This window comes from Salmo trutta, chromosome 9 (assembly GCF_901001165.1).
Source record: "Salmo trutta chromosome 9, fSalTru1.1, whole genome shotgun sequence".
Classification (NCBI taxonomy): Eukaryota; Metazoa; Chordata; class Actinopteri; order Salmoniformes; family Salmonidae; genus Salmo; species Salmo trutta.
In genome coordinates, this window is record NC_042965.1 from 34,534,724 (window position 1) to 34,553,392 (window position 18,669).

Genomic DNA, 18,669 nt, shown 5'->3' on the forward strand with positions numbered 1-18,669 from the left:
TTTGTCATGGTATTTTTTTAATGAGCGTTGATTAAAAATGAGGCCAAATCAGGAAGTGCAGTTGACCTTTTAAAGTAATCAATTTTCTAATTTTGATACCACATAGGCCGTTTTCAAAGGGATTTGCTGGATTTCAGGGGCAGTCACTCTAATACATTTCCCTCTCTGTTCTTCTCTCAGACCCTCATTTCATGTATCAGAATCAGATACTGGATAGGAGAGCACAGTCAGTGCCTGTCCCATAAAGGTCACAACCTTTTGGAGGAGGCCATAGTATGCTTACCCCCCCCCCCAAAAAAAAAAAACCAAAAAAAAATGTTGAAAGCCCTGACACCATCTCACTTATTCCAGACGAAGTTGCTATAAAAAAATATTTGTCATACAACATCCATTCACAATTGATGCTCCTATTCTATCACAAAAAAACATGATATGCATTGGGACCCGGCCTGAGGAGGCACAACCAGAAGAGTGAAAATGAGGCCACAAACACACACACACACCCACCCACCCACCCACCCACACACACACACAAACACACACAGGTGAGTCCATTACCTATTGAACTATAATTATTTACTCCTCCCTTACACAAAACATGTCCACAGATGAGGACAAGGCAATGAGCAATATGCATCCAGGGTAAAGGGATTCAGTGGTTTTCTTTATCTTTTTAAAATGTTACAATGCCAGTCTTCTTACATAGGACAAACTGTATACTCCTCCTCAAAATATTACTTTAATTATATACGCCCAGTGTAATAATATAGTAATAACAACTGTACTGTAGTGCATAGGTTAAATGACTGACTGCAACCTTTGTTTCAGTATCGTTTCTCTCTCTGGCGGTTTGATTACGTAACTTTGGCGCCATTGACTCACCCTTTCCCTTTAAATCGTCCCAACAAACGTAATATATTAACATAGGCTGCTGTATGCGCGGGAGAGGCTTTTGATCGACAGTGGTCCAATCCCAGTCTACTGTCAAATGAACCGCCCTTTAGTACCATTGGTTGATTCGTCCAATATACGTAGCGGATTCATTTGCGTTATCTACATTGGTTCAGTCTGCTGTCAGTCCGTAAAGGCGCGCTCAAGAACGTTTAAAACTCATTGGATAAAAAGTACAAACCAATCAGCGTACTTTGAATGTTCCTATGATGACCATTGGTTACTGTGTTGCGCTCGTTCGGGTTTACCTCATGCTTTGGCTCTTATAATAGGTTATTTCCCATACATGTGGTAAAAGGATTTATGAACCGCCCAGGCGCGATTTGCAACGCGGGAAATACTTGCAGAAATAGGAGCACACATTGTATCCACATTGACAGTGTGAACACAATATTTGTAAATTCATGAATTTTTGTACTATTTTTTATAAGGAATTGTGGCACGGTTTTCTACGTCTTTGGAAATGAATCCTATTTTCACTCCTGATTGAATAGCTGAATTTTGTGGAACACTTTCAGTCTTAACTTTTTGCTAAAGTTAGGTTACTTGATAGCAAAGCTGGGTAAATAGCTTTTTCTTTAGATGACAAGTGATTCCTGAGCATTGTGATACCCTTTGAGATTTGATCAGCTTTTGACACATTCGTCTTTCATCTCAACGATGGCGGAGAACAAGCATCCTCAAGTTATTTTTTGTAACGACTCTCAAAAGAGGGTCCTGGTGTCTGTGATCAAAACCACCCCGATCAAGCCCAGGAAGAACGAATCTCTGATACCGACCAGCCCTGGATTCAGCGACTGCATGGTGTACCCGTGGACGTGGGGGGAGAACGCCCATAATGTGAGCCTGAGCCCGGGATCCGTAAACGGGGCTGCCTCCCCTACCGGGACCAACACCGCCAGCGAGGCGGACATGGGTGCCTCCCCTGACCAGATGAAGGTAGGATAAGTTTGAGGTTGTTTTTCATGTTGTTTAGCCTAATAGTATTGTGTTGTAGTTGAAATCCTATCCGGTAGGCTACTTTAGATCTTGCATGAATTATGTGTCTGGTATGACGCCGTAATAACTGAAACATTAGCATTTATTTGCATGTAACTTTCAATTATTTGTTGTGTTAAATAGTCTTGCAATGAATAATGTGATTATCGGTTACATTGCTTCAACTTTAGAATCTTAGTGATCATGTTACATTCAGAGGATGGCTAGGTCACTGGCCAGCTAAAAGTTAACTTTACACTGCATCATTGAATGATGCAATCTAGTCGCAATCTGAATAGCTGTCCAAGTGTTTTTTTTGTTTTTTTTAAATAATGTATTTTGAGTGAAACGGAAACTCGGAAAAGTGTATTTAAAAAAAACGCCCGCGCTCAGGGTGTGACATGATGGATTTTAAACCCCAGGCAGCTGTCATACGTGACGTAGCGTCGCCCGCCAAAAATGTTTCCGGATGTGCTTGGAATAAATTAATACATGCACCTGCGGCACCATTAATTGAACAAAATATAATGTAGCAATTATTTGACATTGGACTGGACAAGAATTGAACAGTCACATATCACCATGCATTAGTAAGTTTTAGGTAACCAATGACCACATTAACTTTAGTTTTGCATAATGATAGGCCATACAATTTATTTAAAGGTTGATATGGAATAATGCTGCATTTTAAGTAGTTGTAAGCCTACATTCACTATTCAGAAAGTAAATAAAGCTGCATTTATTGATATAACTGTAGGTAACTTTGTTTCCACTTGGTTTTCAGGACAGTAAAGAGGACGCTATTCGGCGTGGCCGCCCGCGTGCTGACACTGTCCGTGAGTTGATCAACGAGGGGGAGAGTTCTTCCAGCCGCATCCGCTGCAACATCTGCAACCGTGTGTTTCCTAGAGAGAAATCCCTACAGGCCCACAAGAGAACACACACAGGTGAGAAAAGTCTCTACGGGCCCACAAGAGAACACACAGGTGAAAGCAGAGCACAGATGGACCTGACACACTGACAAGCAAACTACCAGGACACTATGCGGTTCCCTGTGTTACAACACCAACACACTGCTCACTTTTATAGGCATCTGCTAGAAAAAATAGAACAATTACAAACTAATAACTCTCTCTGTGTTCTCTCCCAGGGGAGAGGCCTTACCCGTGTGACTACCCTGACTGTGGCAAGGCTTTTGTCCAGAGTGGCCAGCTAAAGACCCACCAGCGCCTTCACACCGGAGAGAAGCCCTTTGTCTGCTCTGGGAAAGGTGAGCACACAGCTAGATCTTCACTTTTGAGATTATACTTTAAGGCCCTTTATTTATTTATTGAACCTTTATTTAACTAGGCAAGTCAGTTAAGAACAAACTGTTATTTACAATAATGGCCTACTTTACAATAATGGCCTACTTTACAATAATGGCCTACTTTACAATGATGGCCTACCAAATATAGGTGGTACCTTTACACCTTTCTCATAGGAGGGGTGCAGAATCCACCATATAGAAAAGCATTGACACGAACTCTGATATCATTGTTCTCTCCCAAGCCTGTGGGAGTCGCTTTACCCATGCTAACCGGCACTGCCCAAAGCACCCATATGCTCGTTTGAAGAGAGAAGACCCCAAGGAGGGACCAGACAAGGCCCAGTCTGTGGACAACAAGGCTGTGGCAGAATGGCTGGCAAAGTGAGTGGCTCTGGAGGGAGGTGGACAGGCAGATCAGATGGATAGTGAAGCAATTGAGGGATCTCACCTTATTCTGCACACCCCAATTCTCACCATATCCCCCTTTGACTCTGTGTTGTGGCAGGTACTGGCAAACCCGTGAGCAGCGTGCCCCTGTGCCCACCAAGGGGAAACCCCAGGGCAAGGGCGGGGTGGAGGACCAGGAGCAGCAGGACCCCCGGGAGTTTCTCCAATCAGATGAGGAGGAAGAGGAGGAGCCAATGGAGGAAGAGAAGTGCAACGGGGGTGGGGCTGCCAAACGGAGTCTCCAAGAGCAACGGGAGCGTCTCCATGGTGCCCTGGCGCTCATTGAGCTGGCTAATAACCTGTCTGCCTGAAACCCTACCCATATCCCGGTGTTGAAACCCTCCCCAGTCAACCCCATTCTGCCTCCCTGCACAATGTGTTCTGGGTAGAAGTTGTCTGTAGGGAAACATCTAGGATAAGCTTACCCTCCCCAAATACTTAACCATTAATGGGGGGAAATTCTAAGCGGAACTTAGATCAGTATCTGGGGTTCTTCTTCTCCATGTGCAGTGTGGGGCAGGCACAAGCTAAAAGCACCTTATCCAGCTTCCAATTGTATCCTTATTAGGCTGCTAAGATTGTAGATTACAGGTGGCTGGTGGCACCTTAATTGGGGAGGACGGGCTCATAATAATGCCTGGAATGCAATAAATGGAACCGTATCAGCCACGTCGTTCACATGTGCTTGATACCATTCCATTCTCTACATTCCAGCCATTATTATGAGCCTCCCCTCACCAGCCTCCTGTGTTGTAGATGTCAATATATGAAGAACGTTTCACTTTCCTCTGCCTTCTAAAGACTGGAGGAGATTACCTTTTAATGTTTAGTTTGTTTTGTTTGCACTTTGGTGGTAACGAGTTATTTGTTTTGTCTTTTACATTTGAAGATAAAGTATATTGTGTGAGTATGTTTATATAATGGAAGTCTATGTAGATTTAGCTCAGATGGATGGAGTGATACAGGGTGTGGTCAGTCATAGGACAGTTTAGGTGTATCTAAATACTGGAAAGTGGATTCCTCTCTTGATTCTCTGATCTGGACTGTGACACGATAGGTGAAAAAGCAATGTGGTGGAAGCCTATCAGGGGATTTTGCTTCCACCTGTCTAGTTCTTTCAGATCAGTGCAGGTGAAGAAGAGTAGATGAGGGGAGGAAGTCACTGTAGAGACTATTGAGATGCAACCCATTGCAAGCCTAATCTACAGTGGTGGCTAGCCACAAGCTTTCACAAAAATTCAAGCTCCAACCCCTTCACCTATTAAAAGTATCACACCCAGAACTGTAGCTATAACACGGGAGGGACAACTCGGGTCCTGGAGAGCCGCAGAGCTAGCAGACGCAGCTCCATATCAGCTCTTAACAAACCTGATCCAGATGATCATCTTATCATGGGGATTTAGACCACAATTAGTTGAGTCAGGTGTGTTAGAGCTGGGCTGGAACAAAAGCCTGCCCATCCTATGGCTGTGCAGGCCTGGCGTTGGCCTTCTCTACTCTAACCAAATTACATGGCCAGACATACGGAAGAGGAGTATATAAAGTCATTAGTGTCGCCATCTTTTATATTAAAAGATGCTGGCTGATTGGAGATACGGACTTGTAGCCCCATTGGTGGTGTACGTACAAGTCTTCTCTATAATCAACATTTCATAGGTATTTATTTCATCATGTTTTTTTGTCCTTTTTGTTAACGATTTGCTATCACAAGCTGTCTCCGAGTACTGACATATATTTCCATTGAAGAATATATTGATCATCGCCTCCCTAAAATGATTTAGTATCTATCGACGTCAACTTATAGCCGTTAGAATTGTACTGCCCTTTGCAGCAGCACGTGTATCTACAGTATCTGCTACTAAGTTTTGCATTTATGGATTAAGCTTGCAATGTAACATGTTTCCACCTATTAGACCAATCTAGAGAAATGGGACATGTTTCTACATAAAGGAGGGTGTAATGAATGCTTGGCGTTGGCAATGTTTTATTATTTGTTAGCAACACTACATCTCTTAACATTGTGTAAATTGCCAATTGTTTTTAAATACATGTTTTTGTTGTTTTCATTAGGTTTGTGCTTCCCGCAACACCCAGATCCTTTGTTGGCCATATGTGATTAAGTGTTGTATCCCACTGGGCACATACTGGTTGAATCAACGTTGTTTCCAAGGCATAAAAAAAAAAACGATGTAATGACGTTGAATCAACGTGGAAAACTGATTGGATTTGGAAAAAGTCATTCATGTAAAGGACTTTAGGGAATGTTTGACTTTTTCACCCAACTTTTAACCTAAATGACATGGTTCAAATGTTTGTTGATATTACATTTGTTGACAACTCAATCAAATGTAAATCAAAACTAAACTCAGCAAAAAAGAAACGTCCTCTCACTGTCAACTGCGATTATTTTCAGCAAACTTAACATGTGCAAATTTTCTATGAACATAACAAGATTCAACAACTGAGACATAAACTGAACAAGTTTCACAGACATGTGACTAACAGAAATGGAATAATGTGTCCCTGAACAAAGGGGGTCAAAATCAAAAGTAACAGTCAGTATCTGGTGTGGCCACCAGCTGCATTAAGTACTACAGTGCGTCTCCTCTTCATGGACTGCACCAGATTTGCCAGTTCTTTCTGTGATATGTTACCCCAGTCTTCCACCAAGGCACCTGCAAGTTCCCGGACATTTCTGGGGGTAATGGCCCGAGCCTTCACCCTCCGATCCAACAGGTCCCAGATGTGCTCAATGGGATTGAGATCCGGGCTTTTCGCTGGCCATGGCAGAACACTGACATTCCTGTCTTGCAGGAAATCCCGCACAGAACAAGCAGTATGGCTGGTGGCATTGTCATGCTGGAGGGTCATGTCAGAATGAGCCTGCAGGAAGGGTACCACATGAGGGAGGAGAATGTCTTCCCTGTAACGCTTAGCGTTGAGATTGCCTGCAATGACAGCAAGCTCAGTCCAATGATGCTGTGACACACTGCCCCAGACCATGACAGACCCTCCACCTCCAAATCGATCCCGCTCCAGAGTACAGGCCTCAGTGTAACGCTCATTCCTTTGACGATAAACGTGAATCCAACCATCACCCCTGGTGAGACAAAACCGCGACTCGTCAGTGAAGAGCACTTTTTGACAGTCCTGTCTGGTCCAGCGACGGTGGGTTTGTGCCCATGGGCGACGTTGTTTCCGGTGATGTCTGGTGAGGACCTACAAGCCCTCAGTCCAGCCTCTCTCAGCATGCCTAAGGCACGTTCAGGCAGATGAGCAGGGACCCAGGGCATCTTTCTTTTGGTGTTTTTCAGTCAGTAGGAAGGCCTCTTTAGTGTCATAAGTTTTCATAACTGTGACCTTAATTGCCTATCGTCTGTAAGCTGCTAGTGTCTTAACGACCGGTCCACAGGTGCATGTTCATTAATTGTTTATGGTTCATTGAACAAGCATGGGAAACAGTGTTTAAACCTTTTACAATGAAGATCTGTGAAGTTATTTGGATTTTTACAAACTATCTTTGAAAGACAGGGTCCTGAAAAGGAGACGTTTCTTTTTTTGCTGAGTTTAGATGTAGAATTGATGTCTGTCCAGTGGGATGACATGTCCAATACCTTTTTTTGATAGAGCACAGGTTAAACTGGAACTTAGTTAATATTCAAAACAACCCAAGTGTACTGTATATATCTTGATGCATTTTGAACACTTTGTTTATTATTTGGTAAACATTTTTAGTTTTGGCAGTTAATATATTCCAAAACTTGTTTGTTTGAAAAAGAGAAAACAAATATCCTGCACACAATCTACAGTACAAGAGCTTTGAAGTTGATGTTTAAATGATTCTGAAATTCATTCTCCCTCCCACCATGTTAACAGACCATAGCATTGTGCGTTTTAGGCCTTGATATGAAATGTTCTGACTTGCTTTGTAGAGACGACATTGTTGATGTATAAAACAGTTTCTCTTTGTAGGCAGTCCACACTGTTGGTACTTGCTGGTCTTCAATAAACACCATCAATGATCATGATCCAGTTGACAGTTTCATTCCTTCTAGTTTATTGCTATGCCAATGGTTGGTAAGAGCTGTATCATCACTACACTGCAGTTCAGTTGTCCTTGAACATACAGCTCAATACACTACAGTATGTCTCTCAGTACACACATTGGTTTCAAGAGTTGCTTAGTAACCACTAATGACCATTGTTATTTACACATGTACTAGTATGTATGTATGTATGTATGTATGTATGTATGTATAACAACACTTGTCTTGACAACACAATTAAAATGACAGGTTTCAACTTGCAACACAAATAATAAACATTGTCAAAAATATGATCATAATTTTTCATAAAGATACATTAAAACATACAACATGTAAGAATGTCTGCTCCAATATGGAGCAGTTACAAAGGGTAGTGCTTAGAGTACAGAAAAATAAACTATGGCATCACGAACAGTTGTATCGCAGATGTATTCACTTAGATCAGTGGTTCTTAACCTGGGTTCGATCGAACCCCAGGGGTTCGGTGAGTCAGTCTCAGGGGTTCGGCGGAGGTCAAGCCACACACCCGACTCATATGATTCGTGATGACACGCCCCGCTTGGCCATCATTGGCTGCAGGTGATCACGCAACATCGCTTGGCCTATCTGTGCTGCAGGGAATTTGGCGCGCTCAGTAGTCGAATTGTGACTGTCGTGATGGTACGTCATGTGATTTCTTTCTTAATATTTTAATCCCTTCATACTAACTATGTCGAGCAAAAAAAGAAAGTGGTCGGACGAATATGTACAATATGGATTCACATGTATAACGGAACGTGATGAGAGTCAGCGTCCTAACTGCATGATTTGCAATGCCAAGTTGAGCAATTCTAGTCTAGCACCGGCAAAACTAAGAGAACACTTCCTTAAGCTGCATGGAGATGGACAATACAAGAACACAACGCTCGCTGTTCTTTGAACACTGATGTTGATGCACGGTTCATTTTGTGCACCAGTAAAATATATACCTATGTTTTGAATTTTATTTTTCCAATTAAGAAGGGTTCGGTGAATGCGCATATGAAACTGGTGGGGGTCAGTACATCCAACAAGGTTAAGAACCACTGACTTAGATATTGTGTTCACGCACAGCTCCCTTGAAAAAGAGGCCTTGTTCTCAATGGGACTCCCTGATAAAAGGTTAAATAAAGATAACTTATTTTACAAGGAGTCCGTCTGTGGAATCTTCCATAATGGGAATCTTCAACTGATCCTGGTTTTTCTGGATTCTGCTTCCATTGCATTGGGATGGTTTGCTGCTGCTGTGGAACGTCAGGTAGGAATACACAAGTCCCCCTGATATACTGACGAGAAGAGAAAACTAGAGTTGGACATTGGCAAAAACTAAAACAGAATGGCATAGCAACAGCTTTTTTGTGCTAATGTGTAATTAATACATTCTTACCAAATATTCAACCCCAGGAAGTTTGTCCATGAAAACAGGTAATCTCCACCTAAAAACATACCGATGTAGGCCACAGCAACATTCTGAGGAAAGCAATTGATATTGATACACTATATAGTTGACTTGACATGATATTCATGGGTATGTGGACTCATGAGGGGCGGCAGAGTAGCCTAGTGGTTAGAGCGTTGGACTAGTAACCGAAAGGTTGCAAGTTCGAATCCCGGAGCTGACAAGGTGCAAATCTGTTGTGCTGCCCCTGAACAAGGCAGTGCACTGTTCCTAGGCCATCATTGAAAATAAGAATTTGTTCTTAACTGACCTGCCTAGTTAAATAAAGGTGAAATAAAAAAAATGAGAAGGAAATGATCAGAATACGATTCGCATCAGGGTTGCATTTGAAAACACAATTTTCCCCTTTTGTGCTCACTGACCCCAACCCAGCTGTGTCAATATAACCACAAATGTTAGGAACAAACATATTGACCCACATGTTACTGGTCCAGTTGTTCTTGTTACCTTAATTGCTCCCACCACTGTGGTGGTGAGTGCTGAGTTGTAGTGGCTACACAGCACTATTGAATACATCAGCACAAACCTGAAACAGAGAGAAGCACAAGATCTTCTTATTAATAAGGCCATCACCACCCTCTACTGGGGGTCTATTTTATGTTTTGATATGTCCTGAGAATTGTTAGAGGAAGTTGTGTCAGCGACCACGCCAAGGCTAAGGTGGGGCGTGTCTCAGTGTTCTGCTCTGCCTCCGGTTGGTAAGGAAGGATATCCTCATTCAGTCTACACTTCATTGCTCTTACAATGTTAAACATCAACATATTAAACTGCCTAGTTTAGGTGGAACAATGCTCCTTAACAGCCATAGAGAAAGGGATATGCTGCCAGTTTCTCTTTCAGTAATGTGTACACTCACCCCATGATGCAGGACATAAGGAAGCAAGAAACAAAGGGGGTGTTCAACCAGTGTTCATATGTAATGGCCTGTCAACACAAAACCACACACACAGGCAAGGTCAGACAGACAGGGATTAGCTGATCCTAGATCTGTGCCTAAAATCAACGTATATCCTGAAAAAAGGGAAATGCATTTACCTTGTGTAAATCCCCAGTGAATGCACTCGCCAAAAGAGTTGGAATGAAAATGATGAATGCATTGTAAAATAAGATTCCATATTTTCCAAGACTCTTAAAAAAAAATTGAAAATGAAATGTTACGTGAGTCAGTATTACACAAAACAGTTAGCTATTCAACTTCTCAACTACAAGAGGAGAGCGTTGCTGGAGTTTAAAGGTCAAATGATCAACCATGTTAGGCATACTGCACTGTTTTTTTAATCGGTGTGCGTCCTAACAAATGAATCAACGTCACTTAACCTGGCCACAATTAGGTCATTATCATGCAAATTCAGACCCTACACAATGCAACCTATAGAGCTCAGGTCAGCAATACCTCACCTCCTCACCTTTCCTCACATGGCTGGAATGTAAACATACATGATGCCTGGATTCATCCAACCTGCCTTAGAAATATGTATGCAGTCTCCTGTGTCTGTTTAAGAATATCTTAATCTGAAAACTGGAAGTATTTACCTGTAAAGAGAATCTAGTATCAGGTGCTTGGTATTTTCCAAGTATCCAGAACCATTCTGGGATTTTATTAGAAAAAATTTAATAAAACAAGTTTACGTGCTCAAACCAATGTGTTATCTCTTATTATTATTATTATACTAGTGTGGCAAAATGTGTCCTACCTCAGTTCCCAGTTTCTTCTTGGTGTACACACCACTGGCAGCAGTGAAGACATCATTAAGCAGAATGAATGTGTAGCCCTCTGCATCAAAGGCCAAGTCAGAGCTATGGGAGAAAATAAAGGGAACATTTTATTCATAATGATAATGAAGACTTCCTTCAAAGTACCTTTGATGTCTTCAGAAGTAATATCAAGCAGAGAAGAGTAGCTCATTCAACAGGAATTTGTTAACAGTGTGAAAATTTTAGTTGCAACTTACCTTGCAGCCACCAATGCTCCAAAAACGATGGCCAAAACACTGTAGATCAGACGATTAGGGATTTTTTTTCTGGAGAGGATATTGAAATTCACATGTTAATACTATAAGGCTGAACTGTAAAAAAGAAATGAGCCGTTATGATGACAATAAAATATACAGATGTGAAAAAATGGCCACAAACTTCAATATCCTTGCTTCCATGATCATTGTCATCAATATGGTGAACTTCCTTAAGACTGTGAACATGGGTAAACTGTAAAGGATTTTTTATAAATGCATTTGTCAGAGTCCCTATGAGTAGTTGGTGTTTAAGTTGTACATACTGTAATTGAGATGATATCTGAAACTAATGCATTAAGTTTCACTCATGAATTTAGACTCCATTGTACCTTAACTTCTTTGTACCTGCCAGTCCTGTTATGTGGTTTCCAACATACAGCAGAGGTAGAGGGAAGATCTGTATTGCAATAATTCATTTAATGAATGAATTCAAGATGTTATATTGATGGCAAACTGCAAAAATACATCTTGGAACATCTGACTCTTTTTGAGGCTTATTGTGATTCACCTTTTGTTGTATGCATCTGTGACGGACAGGCACAGGATTGAAACAAGAATATAACAAACTTACTTCACTTAATAAAAACACTTACTTTGATGAAAATGCTTCTGTCAAAGTCTTGAAAGTGAACTATTTGGTTCATTTTAGCAGCATAGAGAATGATGATTGTAGTGGCCATCTGGAAAAAGGGGGAAAGAGGGGGTTGGATATTTATGAGAAGATGGCAATTTTGCGTTACTGACATTGAATCAGATATTTTTTTCCATCAACAATTTGGTTTGTTGGTCATGATGATATGAGGTAATCTGAGGGTAGATCTGTAGTGCAACTTCTACCTCAAGAATCCTGAATTGAGGTATATTACCTGTCCAATTCCTAGAAACATGTACGAGGGAAATCTAAGAAAGAGAAAAGAGATGTTATTGGTCAATCAAGAAGACGTTTTAATAAACTAACAACCCCATAACAACTGGCTGCCTGTTGGAGCTTCAAGTTCAGTGGTGCCTGGGGAAGTAGGTATACTCTAATTTTGCTAAAATATCCCAAACGGCCAACCCGGCAAAGGAATGGCACCCTATGTGAAACAAATTATATGACAAATTGTGATATACTCTTAAAACCTCTTATGGACAGACGTTCCGCTAGCGGAACGCCTCACAAATATCCAATGGTAGCGCCTGGCACGAAATACGAAAAACCTTAAAAATATGACTATTTTACACCATTTTAAAGACAAGACTCTCCTTTATCTAAGCACATTGTCCGATTTCAAAAAAGGCTTTACAACGAAAGCAAAACTTTAGATTATGTCAGGAGAGTACCCAGCCAGAAATAATCACACACCCATTTTTCAAGCTAGCATATAATGTCACAAAAACCAAAACCACAGCTAAATGCAGCACTAACCTTTGATGATCTTCATCAGATGACACTCCTAGGACATTATGTTATACAATACATGCATGTTTTGTTCAATCAAGTTCATATTTATATCAAAAACCAGCTTTTTACATTAGCATGTGACGTTCAGAACTAGCATACCCACCGAAAACTTCCGGTGAATTTACTAAATTACTCACGATAAACGTTTACAAAAAACATAACAATTATTTTAAGAATTATAGATACAGAACTCCTTTATGCAATCGCGGTGTCCGATTTTAAAATAGCTGTTCGGTGAAAGCACATTTTGCAATATTCTGAGTAGATAGCCCGGCCATCATGGCTAGCTATTTTGACACCCACCAAGTTTGGCACTCACCAAACTCAGATTTACTATAAGAGAAATTTGATTACCTTTGCTGTTCTTCGTCAGAATGCACTCCCAGGACTTCTACTTCAACACCCAATGTTGTTTTGGTTCCAAATAATCCATAGTTATATCCAAATAGCTGCGTTTTGTTCTTGAGTTCAAGACACTATCCGAAGGGTGACGCGCCGGCAAATATAGTGACAAAAACATTCTAAATATTCCATTACCGTACTTCGAAGCATGTCAAACGCTGTTTAAAATCTATTTTTATGCGATTTTTCTCGTAAAATAGCGATAATATTCCAACCGGGAGACGTTGTATCCGTTCAAACACTGAAAATAGAGTCGTCACATGCACGCGCGCACCAGTGTATTTGTTCTCAGAACGACCACTTTCCAAAACCCCTACTGTTTTTCGCCCAGGGACTGCAGAGTTATCATTCAATGTTCTGGCGCCTTCTGAGAGCCTATGGGAGCCTTAGAAAATGTCACGTTACAGCAGAGATCCTCTATTTTCGATAAAGAGGCTACAGAAGGCCAAGAAATGGTCAGACAGGGCACTTCCCATATAGAATCTTCTCAGGTTTTGGCCTGCCATATGAGTTCTGTTATACTCACATACACCATTCAAACAGTTTTAGAAACTTTAGGGTGTTTTCTATCCAAATCAAATAATTATATGCATATTCTGGTTTCTGGGCAGGAGTAATAACCAGATTAAATCGGGTACGTTTTTTATCCGGCCGTGAAAATACTGCCCCCTATCCTAAACAGGTTAATAGCCTAAAAAGATCAGATGTCCTTGCTTCCATATTGGTCTTGGTAGGCTAATAGTAGGCATATTATTGAAACAGATAAATGGAGACTCAACTGAGACAGAAATTCACAGGTTTCAGATTTCCCCCATTCTTTTCAGGTTATTTTCAATCTGTCACACTTTTTTAATAGAAAAACAACAAAATTGGATGTTCTAAGTCCACAACAATTCTTAAATCACATCAGCAGACCACTTTTGAGGTCAAGGAAAAATCTAAGAAATGTAGATTTGAGTGTAGTTACACTTTCATTCTTGCACTGCTGGTTTGGTTAGTGGTGTTTCTGTAGCGCACATGATGGAGTTTGCTAAACAAATGGCCACTCGATTGGTGCAAATAATCATATAATTCTGCCAGATAGGCATAGGCTACTTTGTAGCTATACTGAACAAAAATATAAAACGCAACATGTAAAGTGTTGGTCCCATGTTTTATGGGGTGGGTATAATTTGTGATAACTTCCAACAGGAATCTGTTGTAAAAACGTTGTAAAATAACAAGGCTGCCAACAAACAACGCATATGTATGTATAGCGGCATAATAAGATACCGGGTAGGGAGTGGGCTATTTCATTACGTTTTTCACTCCCGTCGTTTATTCCGAAAAATGTCTGTCCTCACTCTGGTAGCCTACAGACAAACATTAAGAATAAGCTACGTGGTGAGTTGATACCTATTCGGCAGCTAGTTAGCTAGGCTAATTGATCGTGCTACTTTGTGTACGTTGTTTGTCAGCAACCTTGTACTTTACGAAGTTTTTGGAACAGATTCCTGTTGGAACATTACACAAAATTATACCCACCTTGTTTTATGAGCTGAAATAAAATATCCCGGAAATGTTCCATACGCACATAAAGCTTATTTCTCTCAAATTCTGGCAACAAATTTGTTTACATCCCTATTAGTGAGCATTTCTCCTTTACAAAAGATAATCCATCCACCTGACAGGTGTGGCATAACAAGAAGCTGACTAAACAGCATGATCATCACACAGGTGCACCTTGTTCTGGGGACAATAAAAGGACACTAAAATGGGACAATGCCACAGATGTCTCAAGTTTTGAGGGAGCGTGCAATTGGCATGCTGACTGCAGGAATGTCCACCAGAGCTGTTGCCAGAGAATTGAATGTTCTACAACAGTCTCCAACGTCATTTTAGAGAACTTGGCAGTACGTCCAGCCGGCCTCCAACCACAGACCACGTGTAACCACACCAACCCAAGACCTGCATACCCAAGACTGAGACCAGCCACCAAGACAGCTGATGAAACAGAGTTTGTACAACCAAAGAATTTCTGCACAAACTATCTAAAACCGTCTCAGGGAAGCTGTATGCTCGTTGTTCTCACCAGGGTATTTCCCTGACTGCAGTTCGGCGTCGTAACCAACTGCAGTGGGTAAATGCTCACTTTCGATGGCCACTGGCACGCTGGAGAAGTGTGCTCTTCACAGATGAATCCTGGTTTCAACTGTACTGGGCAGATGGTAAACGTAGTGTGGGCGAGCGGTTTGCTGATGTCAACGTAGTGAATACAGTGCCCCATGGTGGCGATAGGGTTATGGTATGGGCAGGCATAAGCTACAGACAACGGACACAATTGAATTTTATCGATGGCAATTTGAATACACAGAGATACTGTGATGAGATCCGGAGGCCCATTGTTGTGCCATTCATCCACTGCCATCACCTCATGTTTCAGCATGATAATGCACTGCCTCATGTCGCAAGGATTTGTACACAATTCCTGGAAGCTGAAAATGCCCCAGTTCTTGAATGGCCTGCATACTCACCAGACATGTCATCCATTGAGAACGTTTGGGATGCTCTGGATCGACGTGTACGACAGTGTGTTCCAGTTCCCGCCAATGTCTAGCAACTTCGCACAGCTATTAAATAGGAGTGGGACAACATTCCACAATCAACAGACTGATCAACTCTATGTGAAAGAGATGTGTAAATCAACAGCCTGATCAACTCTATGTGAAGGAGATGTTTAATCAACAGCCTGATCAACTCTATGTGAAGGAGATGTTTAATCAACAGCCTGATCAACTCTATGCGAAGGAGATGTTTAATCAACAGCCTGATCAACTCTATGCGAAGGAGATGTTTAATCAACAGCCTGATCAACTCTATGCGAAGGAGATGTTTAATCAACAGCCTGATCAACTCTATGTGAAGGAGATGTTTAATCAACAGCCTGATCAACTCTATGTGAAGGAGATGTTTAATCAACAGCCTGATCAATGTCTCGCTGCATGAGGCTAATGGTCAAACCAGAAACTTTTGATGTTTCTGATCCACTACACTAGCCTTTTTAAAGGCATCTGTGACCAACAGATGCATATCTGTATTCCCAGTCATGTGAAATCTATAGATCAGGGCCTAATACATTTATTTCAACTGACTGATTTCCTTTTATGAACTGTAATGCAGTAAAATAGTAGAAATTGTTGCGTTTATATTTCTGTTCAGTGTAGTTAACATTTAATTGAGAAGGTTTTTGGGAAAGCCTTCCCATCTACCAGATGATGGTTAGGCCTATCATTAACATTGCTATATTTTTCCTGTTTCTCTGGATGTTTTACTTCATACGAGTCATGTCTTACCTTGCTTCAAAGTAGCCTATTGCCAGAAATCCCACCATAGAAACGTGGAGGCAATTATTTAATAGACTTCCTCATGTGCTCTGCTGTTTTATTCGTTTTCAAATGTATTTCATTGTCTAGCAGGCAAAGGCATTATCTTAGTCATATTACCAACCCATGATAGCTGTTGCTTCTTTAGATCACCCCTCTTTCTAAATTTCTAAGGGATATTTCCATCACTGTCCACGAAAGCGCTGGTATGTGCGGTACGCTTTTTAGAACGGTGTTTTCCAGCCAATTGCATTTTGGAACATTTGAACGTAGGCCTACCGCTGTGTGCACATTGGAGCACTTAAAATGTTAAGAAATAATAGTTGATCAACCATTTAAGCTAAACATTCTGATCTGTTCCTTCGGCCTCATTAATTTATACGGTGTATACCTCCACTACACTACTTTGATACGCATGGTGAGGATTAAGACGTGGAGTATAGGCAATGCCAACAAAAAGAGTGGGTATACCGTGTATACCCAACCACTGCTCCAGTTGCTATGCTCATATGCCGCGTTAACAACCCCTGGGAACTCGGAAATATCCGAGTTAACACTACATGCGTTCAAGACCACTGGGAACTAGGAAAAAACAAGGTCCGAATGGGGAAACAAATATTTGAACGGTCATCCAACTCGGAATTCCAAGTCGGGAACTCGAGCCTCTTTCTAGAGTTCCGACCTTCCGACCTAAAGATCACTTACGTCATGATTTACCCCCGATTTTTTTTTCGAGTTCCCAGTTGTCTTGAAAGCACCACTTGCAAAGGATTTGAGTAACCACTGTACTGCAGTGACGAAACGATCTTACCTGTAGTTTGTGAGAATCGTTTTGTTAACAACAATGATCAAGAATGAACTGACGGCGTAGAACGCAGCAGAGAGAAACTTCAACAGTCCGGAATGTTCGGCTTCTGGCAAGTTAGCTGAGGTAGACATTACTTCAAGAATAGTTGTAATCGTCAACATGTGAAATGATCTCTGCAGCTTTCACTTTGGCTTTGTCACGATCGTGTGGAGGACGTGTTATTAGACTGGGCGGGGATTGTTCAAACAGGCAGCGTTTTTTTTTTTTTTACATTTGTTTTAGTTTTATTGTCACGTACACCGGATAGTTGCAGTGAAAAAGTGTTATGAAGGAAATGTGTACAATTACATAATTCTGGAAGGTGATAAGCAATAGGCCTATCTTTACGTTTACTTTTTGCATAGAAGAAGGGAGGAGAAATACATCTAGTACCAAATAGACGTAATGTCATTTTGCTGAATCATATGGGCTGCTGCATGATTATTCACAATTAATTGCCAGTGATGGTCAACTTCTAGGCTATAATATAGACCTAATCTTTTGCTTGTACAATGACATGGAATTTGAATTGCTCCTGTAAATCGCTCTGCTAAATTACCAAAATGTAAGTCCATTAGAGGACACCATTGTGGAATTTGTTTTTACTATTTTTCAGCCAGTGCAAACTTTGCACCTTTCTTTTAGATCAAACTTGATCTGGTCCCAGGCTAGATCAACCTGTCTATTTAGCTGTGTATCTGTGTATATGTTTGTTTGTCTGTCTTGAGTCCACACAGGTCACATTCTCCTGGTTGGAAGTCACTGCTCTTGGAGCCAAATGGAAGTTTAGTGAATGTAACTGGATAATACAATTAGAACAGTTCCTCATATGCATACTTGGCTGCTTTTATGACAAAATCTAGAAACATTTCACTGAGACCATTTTATTCTACACAGGTTTGTAGGCAGGCGATAAGAGAGCTGAGCTGAAGCTCTGTTTTACTCTGCTCAGTGGCTCTTCTCTCCCTCTGTTTCCTCCTTCTTCACTTAATCCTTCTCCGCTTCCTCTGTCTCTGCTTCTTCTGTCTCTGCTTCCTCTGTCTCCGCTTCTTCTTTCTCCGCTTCCTCCCTCTCCAGCCTCACAGACTTCAGCACATCTCTCTCCTTGGAAGACAGGATGTAATACCAAGTAGGCATCACATAGTCTATATAGTGGCTTCCTCTCCTATCCTTCTAGACTGATGTGAAACATGTACATTTTAGTCAGTAAGCAAACACTCTTATCCAAAGCAATGCATTCATTTTAAGATGGATACAAAAGTATGTGGGCACCTGCTCGTCGAATATCTCATTCCAAAATCATGGGCATTATGGAGTTGGTCCCCCCTTTGCTGCTATAAGTCTCCATTCTTCTGGGAAGGCTTTCCATTAGATAATGGAACATTGCTGTGGGG

At 41.2% G+C, this 18,669-nt stretch overlaps 2 protein-coding genes across 2 annotated transcripts; one reads left to right on the forward strand and one right to left on the reverse strand.

The window, feature by feature from the left end:
* Nucleotides 1–1,161: 1,161 nt before the first annotated feature.
* On the forward strand, nucleotides 1,162–6,065 carry LOC115200454 (zinc finger protein 367). The gene is made up of 5 exons (XM_029763546.1): nucleotides 1,162–1,890; nucleotides 2,714–2,876; nucleotides 3,080–3,199; nucleotides 3,481–3,619; nucleotides 3,744–6,065. Exons 1-5 carry the CDS (start codon nucleotides 1,612–1,614, stop codon nucleotides 3,994–3,996), a joined length of 954 nt encoding a protein of 317 aa, XP_029619406.1. The 5' UTR covers nucleotides 1,162–1,611; the 3' UTR covers nucleotides 3,997–6,065.
* A 2,651-nt stretch (nucleotides 6,066–8,716) lies between these two features.
* LOC115200455 (UDP-N-acetylglucosamine/UDP-glucose/GDP-mannose transporter) lies at nucleotides 8,717–17,455 on the reverse strand. Its single transcript, XM_029763547.1, has 12 exons — nucleotides 17,240–17,455; nucleotides 12,087–12,120; nucleotides 11,814–11,900; nucleotides 11,550–11,617; nucleotides 11,342–11,413; nucleotides 11,161–11,229; nucleotides 10,903–11,005; nucleotides 10,244–10,336; nucleotides 10,065–10,132; nucleotides 9,656–9,734; nucleotides 9,137–9,219; nucleotides 8,717–9,035 (listed from the first exon to the last, which is right to left on the reverse strand). Exons 1-12 carry the CDS (start codon nucleotides 17,395–17,397, stop codon nucleotides 8,888–8,890), a joined length of 1,062 nt encoding a protein of 353 aa, XP_029619407.1. The 5' UTR covers nucleotides 17,398–17,455; the 3' UTR covers nucleotides 8,717–8,887.
* Between the last annotated feature and the right edge of the window lie 1,214 nt (nucleotides 17,456–18,669).

What these genes read in the sequence shown, in the direction of transcription:
- LOC115200454 (XM_029763546.1), top strand. Translation starts at nt 1,612, where the DNA reads ATGGCGGAGAACAAGCATCCTCAAGTTATTTTTTGTAACGACTCTCAA. An exon ending in CCTCCCCTGACCAGATGAAG is followed by an intron (nt 1,891 to 2,713) that starts GTAGGATAAGTT and finishes CTTGGTTTTCAG; the next exon opens with GACAGTAAAGAGGACGCTAT. An exon ending in GTGGCAGAATGGCTGGCAAA is followed by an intron (nt 3,620 to 3,743) that starts GTGAGTGGCTCT and finishes GTGTTGTGGCAG; the next exon opens with GTACTGGCAAACCCGTGAGC.
- LOC115200455 (XM_029763547.1), bottom strand. Translation starts at nt 17,397, where the DNA reads ATGTTGACGATTACAACTATTCTTGAAGTAATGTCTACCTCAGCTAAC. An exon ending in TCACTGGGGATTTACACAAG is followed by an intron (nt 10,133 to 10,243) that starts GTAAATGCATTT and finishes TTGTGTTGACAG; the next exon opens with GCCATTACATATGAACACTG. An exon ending in TTCCTGGGGTTGAATATTTG is followed by an intron (nt 9,036 to 9,136) that starts GTAAGAATGTAT and finishes TCTTCTCGTCAG; the next exon opens with TATATCAGGGGGACTTGTGT.